Raw genomic sequence first — 12,988 nt, 5'->3', positions numbered from 1 at the left:
TATGAATAATGACTTACATATATACTAAATACCAGGAGATAATACTTTCATAATTGTATTTCAGTAAAACTGATTTTGATTTATTGCATTTTATGCACTTAACATTATTCTGAAAGGAAGGTCAACATTTTAAAAATCTATCAATAACCTACAGCCCCAGTTAGTGAGTTCTTGCATTTCAGACTTGAGGTTTTTTTCTTTTTCTCAATCTCAGTATCAAAGCATATACAGAAATTTGTACATCAGTTTTCAAATCTTTTTAAAAATCATGATCCACTGTGAGGTTGTATATTTTATACATAGCCCCATACACAATCTTAGCGCTCTCTTTTTCTCTCTCTCTCTCATGCAACACAAAACTGAAACAAAAGTATCACAAAACAGTATTTATCCTTCCTACAAGAGATGCACTCTGCCATTTATATTTTCTTTCTTTCCATTAAAAATGCCAGTGTGATCTACTAAATTAACTTCACAACTACTCTTGTAGCATCCTATCTAAAAAGAGGGAATATGCTAATCGGCCCTCACATCATCACAAAGACAGAGGCACCCATAGACAATAAGGAGGGAATATGCTAATTGACTGCCCTGACCTCATAGATGGCAGTGCCCACAGCCAATAAGGGAATATGCTAATTGACTGCCATGCTCTCAAAGATGGTGACACCCAGTCCCCTCAGCCCCCCCGCTGCCCAAGGCCTCCCAAGGCTGAGGTAACCAGGGCCGGCCGAGGCTTGTGCTGCCGGCAGTGGCAGCAGCGCAAGTGTGATGGGGCGTCGCCTTCCCCTGATCGCCAGGTTGCCTCCTGCCCCTGAGGGCTCCTGGACTGTGAGAGGGAGCAGGCCTGGCTGAGGGACCTCCCCCTCCAGTGCATGAATTTTCATGCACCGGGCCTCTAGTAAATTAAATAAAGCTTAAAAACCCTTTAGTGGCATTCCTTTAGGAACTTCTCATGTCCTATATAATAAAAGCCTAATATGCAAATTGTCCCCTCAGGTGGTTGTTCAACCTAGAGTTCGACTGGGAGATCAGGAGTTCAACCACTAGCTATGACATGTGCTGACCACGAGGGGGCGGCACAAAACATGGTGGGCATTGGCAATGCGGCACTGGCAGTGGAGGCACTGCCATTCCCAATGGGCCCCAACGAGAACGGGACTGTGGCAGGATGGTGGAGCAGGTAAGTGGGCGGCGCCAGGCCAGGGCGGGGTGCCAGGCCGGGCTGTGGGGCTGGGGGTGTGTGAGCTAGGATTGCAAGCCTGGGGGCACGAGCTGGGGCTGTGAGCCCGGGGGCACGAGCTGGGGCCCGATCCCTGCAGGCCACCCTGAGGGACCCCACCCATGCATGAATTCATGTATCGGGCCTCTAGTTCGACTGTAATAGGTGAAAGGCTGTTATTACTGATATTCATGTACTACTTTGAAAATACATGTCGTCATTTTAGAGGTGGCATTTAGGTGAGTCAATAGTTCGACAGCTGACCAGGCTCCATTTAGACAACTGGTTATGAGTTATATAAGTTTTATAAATCTGATGGGAGTCTAAACTTAAACCTTACCAAATTCAGGAAGGAAAAGAGGTAAAATAATGAACATGTTTTGACAGAATCATTTTAAAATTACAAAAAATACTTTAAGTGCATTATGTTTAATTTCATTGAGGTATTTGCTCATTCACCACTGTAAAATTGGGTACAAGCATTTCCCAAACCAACATTCACTTACGACCTGGATAAAAAGAATTTTACCTGTAATAAACTCGAAGTGTCTGGATTTCTTCCTCCAGTTTTTTGTACTGTTGAACTGCAGTTTCTCTGGCTTGTTGCATGGCTAACAACTTTGCCTGCAAGCAATGAAATATTTTAAGAAATTTAAAATTAGTTTGATATGTTAAAATACAGTACCATAGTGTGAATAGGAGTTTTAAATTTATGATAGTTCTAAACCTATCAGTATTTTTAGGAGTGTTTAATAATTTTATACAAAATAATCCAATTTTATCAATAACAGAAATACTGCAGACTTGAACCTATTAAAAATATACCAACTTTTCTCATTCCTAAACTTCAACCTTATTCATCTGTACCATCAGATATATGCCCTTCTGCAATGTTTAACTTTAACACAGAATTCAGAATGTGGAACAGGGGTTCAGAGCACTATCAAGAGTTGAGATAAGCACACTGGGTATTTCAGATACAAATTTAATGTGGCTCCACTGCCTGATCAGACTAGATTTTCTTTTAACTTTATTAATAGTAAAACTCAGAAAATTCTAAATATGTTGTTAAGCCATCTTTGATATTTAACATTAAAAAACGCACACACAAGACTGATTCCTACAGATATGATTTAACCTTTTCCATTCTTTTTCTGCAGGAAAAAAGTCTCTAAAGGGAGAATGGGAGCAATCCTGAATATTAGAGATATTTTATTCAAGAAATGCTATTGTTTCTCTCTGCCTATAAAATTCAAACTAAAGGTTCTGCAATCAGTATTTCTATAGGGCTCAAACTAGTAATTTTAAAAGAATTGCCACCTTCCAATCATCATTCCTATTGGATTTCAGGCATAGCCAAAATGTTCTCAATGTAACTTTTAAAATATGGTACTGAAAAATCAGGTTTCAGTTTTGTTTACGTGGAGTTTAATTTGCATGAAAACAATGTCTTTCACTTTAAATGATGTTTGATAGATAGTACAGAGAAAATTATTATCACACATCCCACAAACTACACCAATGTAATAGAGGCAGAAATTCACTAATTTTGCTGAACTCACATGATTTACTGGAATTATTTTCTTACATAAAGATAAAGTCATAAGACAAATTGTGAAATCCTGGTCATAGTGTAATATAAGTGATCACTAAACAATGACACTTTTCTATTTTAATAATGGAGAATTATAAAAACATACAGCAGTATGGATCTTTGTGTATAAATTTAGGCACTAAATTAATTAATTTTTCTCTATCTGGGCTAGCAAATTCTAACAGTTACCTCATACAATAGAATACTACTCAGCCATAAGAAAATATGAAATACTGCCATTTGTGACAACATAGATGGACCATGAAAGTGTTATACGAAGTGAAATAAGTCATGAAGAAAAAGCTAAGAACCATATGATTTCACTCATATGTGGGCTATAAAACTGAAACTCGTGGACACAAACAGCAATGTGATGGCTACCACAGGGAAGTGGGTGGGGAGGTGGTGGTGGGTGGAGGGACCTAATATGGTGAAAGAAGATGACTTGACTGGGTGGTGGGCACACAGTGAAATATACAGATCTTATAACATACAAATCCATACCTGAAACCAATATGATCCTATTGACCAATGTCACACCAATAAATTTAATTAAAAATTAAATTTCAGATGGTTGAGCACTTGTTTTATGTTACATTCTAGAATCATAGATGAACCATTCTCATGAATTATTAAAAAGATTTTAAAATAAAATAGGTGCCTGGTTCTTGATGACAATAATTAACAACTTTGCCATCTTTCAATATAATATAAAATGTGATTGAAATAGTAGCTTGGGAGACACATAACCACTGTGTCAGTGGCAAGTAAAAAAGATTCATACAAAAAAGCACATATCATATTAAATTTACATGTATTTAAGGAATATTAATATTAGACAGGTAACAGACAATTTGCTAAATAAGTGTTACTTTGATTATTCTGACATTTTTTTTTTACCTGGTACTTCTAGGGAAAAAAAACACAACCCAAAAATATAAACCCATGTTCTAGCAGGAAAATGCCATAATGAAGATTCTGCTTAAGAAAGTTCTGCCATAAAAATAGAATCATGAAAACTTTATTTAAATTCCTAAGTTTTAGGTAATATTGAAAATTTCACTTTCCGCATATAGTTGGTTATAAAGATTGGTGTTGTGTTACAGCAATCAACTTAATTTATCAATTCCAAACATCTAATCTTCTGCCGAGGCACTGGAGACTGCCTTCAAAGCTATGATAAACTTTGTGGCGTTACAACCTCCTTCCTCTACCAGTATGTTTTTATCTGGCCACCACATCTTTTTTGGAGGGAAATGCCCTATGCCACAGTGATCTTGTTCAGTCCTGGGGGATGAACTCAGGTAGATATGATCCAGGTTGCTCTAAACCATTAGGCCTAAGGAGAAAATAATCCTGATGACATCACTTGTATCCCCGGATCCCTGAGGACCAAACAAATTCTCATCCATTTCTTGGACTTCCTGGATACAGTAACCTTTTGTTTCTTTGCGTTGATGCTAGTTTGAGTTGGATTTATGTTATATGCAATGTAAGAAAATAAAACTACAAAAATTATAACTAATTTAAATGTGCTGTTTCTATTGCATTTTCTAATTTTATTAATAGTACATAATTCCAACACATTACACATCAAAAATAAATTTCATATCACCAACATTAAGAAAATTGACAAATCAGATATTTTTCCTAGTTTTGTGCCATTATATTTCCCATAATCTTTGGCAATTATTTTTATAAAAACTGCATGCATTCATTTATGTTTATACTCACATAAAAATACATGTAAAAAAAATTCAAAAAGTATAAAAAAGATACAATGTTAAGTAAATCTTTATGCCACCTCCAACTCTCAGAACTACAAATCCCCCCTGATATTATTAGTTACCTGTTTGTTGTATATCCTTCCAGAGATGGTGTACATATATATGTATATTTGCTACTAAATATACCTATTTATAATATTGATGACATTCTTTACAATCATAAACCTTACTTTAAATTGAAAAATATTTTGCTGTTTTGCCTCCAAAAAAAATTCCTCCACCTCTGCACATGCATCACACTGACTAGTCACATTCCCTGCCTTCCATCCCACCACCAAACTGAAACACTTGCATGATTTGGGATCATCATTTTCAAATACACAGTTATGTACTGACAGATAATATATCTCACTGTTTACAGGTCTTTAAACATTATATAAAGATACTCTAAATATTTCACAGACAATTGTTTTTTGGTCCATATTATACTTCTATTATTCTTATTGATACAAGAATCCTTCTGATAATACTTATCTTTATACAATGTTCCCCTGGGCACCATTACAGTCAATACCTTCATGTTACACCCAACCCTATCAACCACCTATGTGATTTTTATCCCTATAGTTTTGCCTTTTCTAGAATGTCAGATAAATGGATTCATGTGGTAGGTAGCCTTTTGAATTTGACTTCTTTCACTTAATGCTTTTAAGATTTGTTCATATTATTACATGTATTGGTTCATTCTTTTATATCACTGAGTAGTCCTCCATTGTATGGATATAACATAATTTGTATATCCATTCATCAGTTGATGGACATTTGGGTTGCTTTCAGCTTTTGGAATTATTTAAAAAGCTGTTATAAACATCTGCATATAGGTAATTTTGTGGAAATATACCTTTGTTTCTCCTAAATAAATACCAAAGAGTGGAATTACTGACTTCTATGGTATATGTACATATATAATACATATACTGTCTATATAATATATATGTACTTTATAGAGTTATCCTATCTAATAAAGGACAAAAGGGTAATTAACCATAACTCCGCTACACTTCCCATCGGCTAATCAGTGAGATATGCAAATTAACTGCCAACAAAGATGGCAGCCGGCAGCCACACAGCTGAAGCGAACAGAAGGTTTGCTTCCTCCAGTAATGGAGAAGCCAAGGTTCCCCGCCTGCTGCGGCCTGCTTTGAGCTCCGAAAGCAACAATGTTTCAATTATAGAAGCTAAACAAATCCCAGATACCTGCTTTCAGCCAGCCGCGGCCTCAGAGCTGGGAGCACCAGTGATGGTAACAGAGTTTCAATTATAGAAGGTAAATAAATCCCAGAATAAAAAAAGAAAAGAAAAAAAGGAGAGGTTGGGAGCTTCAGTCACAGGCCAGCCTGAAAACGGCCCTCAGCCCCTCACCCAGACTGGCCAGGCACCCCAGTGGGGACCCCCATCCTGAAGGGGGTGTGGCCAGCCTGAAAACAGCCATCAGCCCCTCAGCCAGGCTGGCCAGGCACTCAAGCGGGACCCCCACCCTGATCCGGGACACCCTTCAGGGCAAACCAGCTGGTCCCCACCCATGCACCAGGCCTCTATCCTATATAGTAAAAGGGTAATATGCAAACTGACCCTAACAGCAGAAAGACTGGGAATGACTGGTCACTATGACACACACTGACCACCAGGGGGCAGACACTTAATGCAGGAGCTGCCCTCTGGTGGTCAGTGCGCTCCCACAGGGGGAGTTCTGCTCAACCACAAGCCAGGCTGATGGCTGCCAGTACAGCGGTGGTGGTGGGAGCCTCTCCTGCCTCCTCAGCAGCACTAAGGATGTCCGACTGCAGCTTAGGTCTGCTCTCCACTGGTAAGTGGACATGCCCCAAGGGCTTCCAGAGGGATGTCTGATTGCCAGCTTCGGCCCAATCCCCCAAGGGGTCCCAGACTGCAAGAGGGCACAGGCCGGGCTGAGGGACGCCCCCCCGAGTGCACAAATTTTTGTGCACCAGGCCTCTAGTATAGATTATAAACTGCCAAAATTGTTGCCTAAATTTATATATCTTTCAAGAATCTGTGCTTAACTACTAGCAATGCCACTTGTTGAATGCCTACTAAAGGAGGTCGGGCACTCTATCAAGTGTTTGAAATACATTATATATAGACTATCCTCACAGCTACACTATGAGACAATTCCTATCGTTCCTATTTTACAGGTAATAAAATGAGACTCATGGACATTAAATCACGTGTAAATATAACACAGCTAGTGACTAATACAACTGAAATACAAATTCAGGCCTGTTTGGTCCAAATACATTGTATTTGCCCTACACACACACACACACACACACTCACACACACACACACACTATGTATACACATATATGCATGTGGTTGTATGTATATGTACATACAACCACATACCAGTACATATGTATAAACATCTGTATATATATTTTAAATCAATCAAGAACATGACAGACAAGAAAATTTTATTCAGTAATTTGAAACACAAAACAAATCTGTGGGTTGACAAGAACCTGGTTATTTTATAACCGTCACAGCCACACTGGCAGGGAAAAGGACAAGCAGAGATGTACCAGATACTTTCGACTATGCCACCTATTTATTTATTTATTTGTATTGAGATATAACTAAAAACAATAATCTATTAGTTTCAGGTGTACAATATAGTGATTTGACATATACATTATGACATTATCACAGTAAGTCTAGTGACCATTTGTCTCCATACAAAGTTGGTAAAATATTATCTATACTCCCTGCTGTACATTCCATTCCATGACTTGTTTATCTTATAACTAGAAGTTTGTATCTTTTGGTTCCCTTCACCCATTTTGCCTACCCCTGGGTCCCCTGGCAACCATCTGTTCTCAGTGTCTATAAGATTGGTTTTTGTTTTTTGTGAGGTTTTTTTTCTCATAGATTCCACATGTAAGTTAAATCATATGGTATTTGTCTTTCTCTTTCCGACTTATTTCACCAAGCATAATACTCTCAAAGTGCATCCATTTTGTTGCAAACGGCAAGATTTCACTCCTTTATGGTTGAGTAATATTTCACTGTGTATGTTCAACACATCCTTTTCCTCATTCATCTATTGATGAACACTTGGCTATTGTAAGTAATGCTGCAATGAGGATAAGGGTGTGTGTGTATATATATATATTTCAAATTAGTGTTTTCATTATATATATATATATATATATATATATATATATATATATAGTCTAGAAGTGAAATCGCTGGACCATATGGTAGTTACTGTTTGTGTATCTATTATCAACACTACATTTCTACTCCCTCATTTTAGATGTCAAACTTTACATCTTTTTATTTTGTGTATCCCTTAACTAATCGTAGCTATAGTTGATTTGACTACTTTTGTCTTTTTACCTTCATACTAGATTTACATATGGTTGATCTACTATCTTTTCTATATATTTGCCTTTACATGATAGAATTTCCTTCCTTCATATATTTTATACCTCGCTCTCTTTTTTTTTTTAGCTTAATAAAGCCACTTTAACATTTTTTTGTAAAGCCAGTTTAGTTGTGATGAACTCCTTTAGCTTTTGCTTGTCTTGGACACTTTCTCCTTCAATTCTGAATTACAGTGGGGCCTTAACTTACGAGTTTAATTCGTTCTGTGATGGAGCTCATAACTCAAATTACTCGTATGTCAAATCAAAAATGAATGAGTGAGACACGTGATGCTGGGCTGATGTTGTGGCGTTCACTGTGATGTTCGCTGTGCCAACTAGCAGTGGGGTATCTGAAGCTGGCTTGTAACCCGAATTTTAGCTCACAACTCAAAGCAAAAAAATTGGCCAAGAGACGGCTCGTATCTCGAAAAACTCGTTAGTCGGGACATTCCTAAGTCAAGGCCCCACTGTATACCCTTACTGGGTATTCTAGTTGGAGGTTTTTCCTTTCTGTATTTTGAATATATCATGCCATACCATTCTGGCTTGCATAGTTTCTACTGAAAAATGAGCTAACAGTCTTATGAAGTTGCCCTTATAGGTAACTAGTTGTTCTTTTCTTCCTGCTTTTAAAGATTCTTTTTAAAAAATATTTTGTTTATTGATTTCAGAGAGGAAGGGAGAGGGAGAGAGATAGAAACATTAATGATGAGAATCATTGATAGGCTGCCTCCTGCATGCCTCTTACTGGGAATTGAGCCTGCAACCCAGCCATATGCCCTGACCAGGAATCGAACCGTGACCTCCTGGTTCATAGGTCAATACTCAATAACTGAGCCATGCTGGCAGAGCTAAAGATTCTTTATCTTTCACTTTAGACTTTAAATTATAATGTGTCTTGATGTAGATATCTTTGGGCTCATCTTGTTTGGGATTCCATGCTTCCTGGGTAAGGATATTTGTTTCCTTCCCTAGAATATAGGCAAGTTTTCAAATTATTTTTTCATATAAGTTTTCTGCCCTTTTCTCTTTGTCTTCTGCCTCTGGGATCCCTATAATGTCAATATCTATGTGCTTGATGTTGTCCCACAGGTTCCTTAAGCTATCCTCCCCTAAAAGAAAAAGTGTTTTTCTATTTGAGTAATTTCCACTTCCATGTGTTCCAGGTCACTGATCCATTCTGTTTCCTCTAGTCTGCTATAGATTACCACTTGTGTATTTTTCTGTTCAGTTATTGTATTTTCATCTCTGCAAGTACTGTTTGGTACTTTCTTATATTTTCTCTTTGTTGAAGTTTTCAGTGTGTTCATCCCTTCTTCCTCCTAATTTGGTGAGCATTTTTATGTTCTACTTTGAACTCTTTATCAGGTAAAATACTTGTCTCTGTTTCACTGAGGTTTCTTTCTGGGGTTTTACCTGTTCCTTCATTTGGAACATTTGTTTACTCATTTTTTGTGACTTTCTGTGTTTGTTTCTGTGTATTATGCTACACAGCTCTCGCATGTCTAGAAGGAGCAGCTCTATGCAGGACCTGAATCTTACCATATAACCTTGCTCTAGCTCTTGGTTGTCTCTCAAGCTCTTGCTCTGATTGTTTCAGAACCGTGGTGTCCAGAAATGTAGTACCCTTTGGCCACCTGATCCTGGTGCTCAATGGGCTTCCCCTGTGGTGTCTTTTTGTACCATTGGCTCTGGCAGGGTCTAGCGAGCTATGTGGGAGGCTGGAGCCATATCTGTCAGGTTGTATGAGTGACACGGGGTAGGGGGAGTGCAGTTTTCCTGCCTGTTAGGTTAAAATGGGGGCACAAAATGGTACCCATCTGCACTGATGCTACCAAGGTAGAGGGAGCTGACAAAGATGGTATCCCAGGGGGAACCCCAACACATTCCTGGCGCTCTGGCAGATGCTTCAATTCTAGCTGGTGAACTGTTTTTTTTGTGCTGTGTCCTAGGGCACGTGGGTCTATGCACAAGCCAGTTAAGAGTAGAATCCTTACTGGCACAAGAACAGACATATAAATCAAGGAATAAAATAGAGAACCCAGAAATCGGCCCAAACCAATATGCTCAATTAATATTTGACAAAGGAGGCAAGAACATACAATGGAGTCAAGATAGTCTCTTCAATAAATGGTGTTGGGAAAATTGGACAGATACATGCAAAAAAATGAAACTAGACCACCAACTTACACCACACACAAAAATAAACTCAAAATGGATAAAGGACTTAAATGTAAGATGGGAAACCATAAAAATACTAGAGGAATCCAAAGGCAACAAAATCTCAGACATATGCTGAAGCAATTTCTTCACTGATACAGCTCCTAGGGCATTGGAAACTAAAGAGAAAATAAACAAATGGGACTACATCAAAATAAAAAGCTTCTGTACAGCAAAAGAAACCATCAACAAAACAACAAGAAATCCCACTGCATGGGAGAACATATTTGCCAATTTTATCACCGATAAGGGTTTAATCTCCAACATTTATAGGGAACTCATATAACTTAACAAAAGGAAGATAAACAATCCAATCAAAAAATGGGCAAAGGACCTAAATAGATACTTTTCGAAGAGCACATTCAGAAAGCCTAGAGACATATGAAAACATGCTCAAAGTCACTAATCATCTGAGAGATGCAAGTCAAAACAACAATGAGGTACCATCTCACACCTGTCAGAAAGACTATCATCAACAAATCAACAAATGACAAGTGCTGGAGAGGATGCGGAGAAAAAGGAACACTCATGCACTGCTGGTGGGAATGCAGATTGGTGCAGTCACTATGGAAGACAGTATGGAGTTTCCTCAAAAAGTTAAAAATGGAACTCCCATTTGACCCAGTGATCCCACTTCTAGGAATATACCCCAAGAAACCAGAAACACCAATCAGAAAGGATATATGCATCCCTATGTTCATAGCAGCACAATTCACCATAGCTAAGATTTGGAAACAGCCTAAGTGCCCATCAGTAGATGAGTAGATTAAAAAACTTTGGTACATCTATACAATGGAATACTATGCTGTGGTAAAAAAGGAGTTCTTACCATTTGCAGCAGCATGGATGGATCTGGAGAGCATTATGCTAAGTGAAGTAAGCCAGTTAGAGAGAGACAAATATCACATGATCTCACTCATTTATGGAACATAATGAACAACATAAACTAATTAACAAAATCAGGTCCAGAGACAGAGAAGCATCAATCAGACTGTTAAACCCCAGAGGGAAGGTAGGGGAGGGTGGGGGTACGAGGGAGAACTTGTATGCATGCATATAAGCCTAACTAGTGGACACAGACAACAGTGGGGTGAGGACATGAGTTGGGGAGGTTGGGGGGGGCGGTTATGGTGGGATAAGGACAAATATGTAATACCTTAATCAATAAAGAAATTAAAAAACAAACAAAGCCAAATGTCTTGGGGACTCATCTCTCCAGTGTAGGAGCAAAGGGCCAGGGTGCCTGTGTGGTGTACAAAACTGCTGCTCCTTAAGGAAAAAATCTATTTACATACATATTATTTCCTTTGTTTTTCTGAGGGTCACTGTAGCAGGGCAGGGGCTTTCAGCGAGAGTGTGTCTCTGCCTCTCCTTCAAATCTCAACAAAGCCCTTTTCTCCTTTGAGGTGGAGGTGTTCAGCTAGTTCTCAAGTTCTTATCAGAGGGAACTGCTCCTTTTCTAGTTGTATATTTGTTGTGTCTGTGGGAGGAGGTGAGTTCAGGGTCTTTCTGTGCCACCATCTTGAACTGCCTCCTCATGCCATCTTTTTGTATATCACTGAAGTCTTTCCACATATGATTATACTTTTTTTTTTTTTTAATTCTAACTCCTCAGTCTTACTCCATCCACTCTCTACAGAAATCCTACCCAAGGTAAAAATGCAAGAAACTTGTTGCTGTACTGCTAATAATTATGTACATCATTTACATTCAGTTTGATCCATATAATGTTATGGGCATGAAGGAGCCTTATAAATGGGAGTCATGTGTGTAGTTAGTCTTAGTAATAGGAACAACTGGGAGTCATGACTGCATTTAATATTAGTTGTATCTTCTGTTTCTCCAAGTCATGTTCAAATGTATTGCTCTCTGTAATAGTAGCAGTAATATGAATATTCTGTTGCTTGCTCCACCAAAATTTGCTTATAAAAACATTTGTCTTAGCTAAGATTTCTCCTAAATCCAATAATTTTACTATTGTAACAAAAAAGTATTCCTAAGTCTATATAATCACAACTATACTCTTAACACTCTCTAAACAAACTTTATAAAGTTATCACCAAATTTTATTGAATCTAAGATGCTATAGATCTTAAAATACACCATAATTTTATGCAGAAAAATCAGGCCAATTATACTTCTAAGGTATCATCTATTGTTACAAGCATATGGCAATTTTAAAATGTGAAATGATACTAACCCAAATTATTTCCCCCTCCAAAACAATAAAATTCTTTGCTAAGCAATACCAAAATATTTTTTCCTGCTTGCAGCATGTGTTTTAAAATTTTGCTCATCTCCTCACCCCACTCACAAAATCCCCACCTTGTCCTTTTTGTTTAGTGTTCTCTATTAAATAAAGAAAACTACAACATTTCCCATCCTTCCTTTTGTTTTTTTTACATAGAGAAAACGCTGAAGTTTTATTGCACTCTCCAACTACCTTTTTTACATGCTTCCCATCATGTAGGAGGTATTGTTTAAAACACCGGGAAGGAGCAGTTGAACATTATAATTCCAGGTGAAATAATGAATTAAAACATCATTCGACAACCATTATTGATAATAATGAAAGTTTACAGTTTAATCAGTGTATGTTTTATAACTTCAGTATTTTCTCAATATACCTTAAATTTTTTGGTAACATCTTTTTTCTTTCTACTTTCATTGAGATATAATTGACATAAAACAGTATATTAGTTGTACAATATAATGATTTAATGTACGTGTATATTGCAAAATGATTATCACAATAAGTTTAGTTAACATTCATTACCTC

At 37.7% G+C, this 12,988-nt stretch overlaps 1 protein-coding gene across 1 annotated transcript in view; it reads right to left on the bottom strand.

The window, feature by feature from the left end:
• Window positions 1-12,988, bottom strand: part of MIPOL1 (mirror-image polydactyly 1) — a 341,867-nt gene that overhangs the window by 126,803 nt on the left and 202,076 nt on the right. The window contains exon 11 of the mRNA XM_081094826.1: window positions 1,752-1,846. Coding sequence (XP_080950952.1) covers window positions 1,752-1,846 — 95 coding nt within the window. The remainder of the gene's footprint in view (window positions 1-1,751; window positions 1,847-12,988) is intronic.

This window comes from Myotis nattereri (assembly GCF_964212035.1).
Source record: "Myotis nattereri genome assembly, chromosome: 1".
NCBI classification, from domain to species: domain Eukaryota; kingdom Metazoa; phylum Chordata; class Mammalia; order Chiroptera; family Vespertilionidae; genus Myotis; species Myotis nattereri.
The sequence above is the reverse complement of the archived record's forward strand: the minus strand, read 5'-3'. Positions and strand labels throughout refer to the sequence as shown.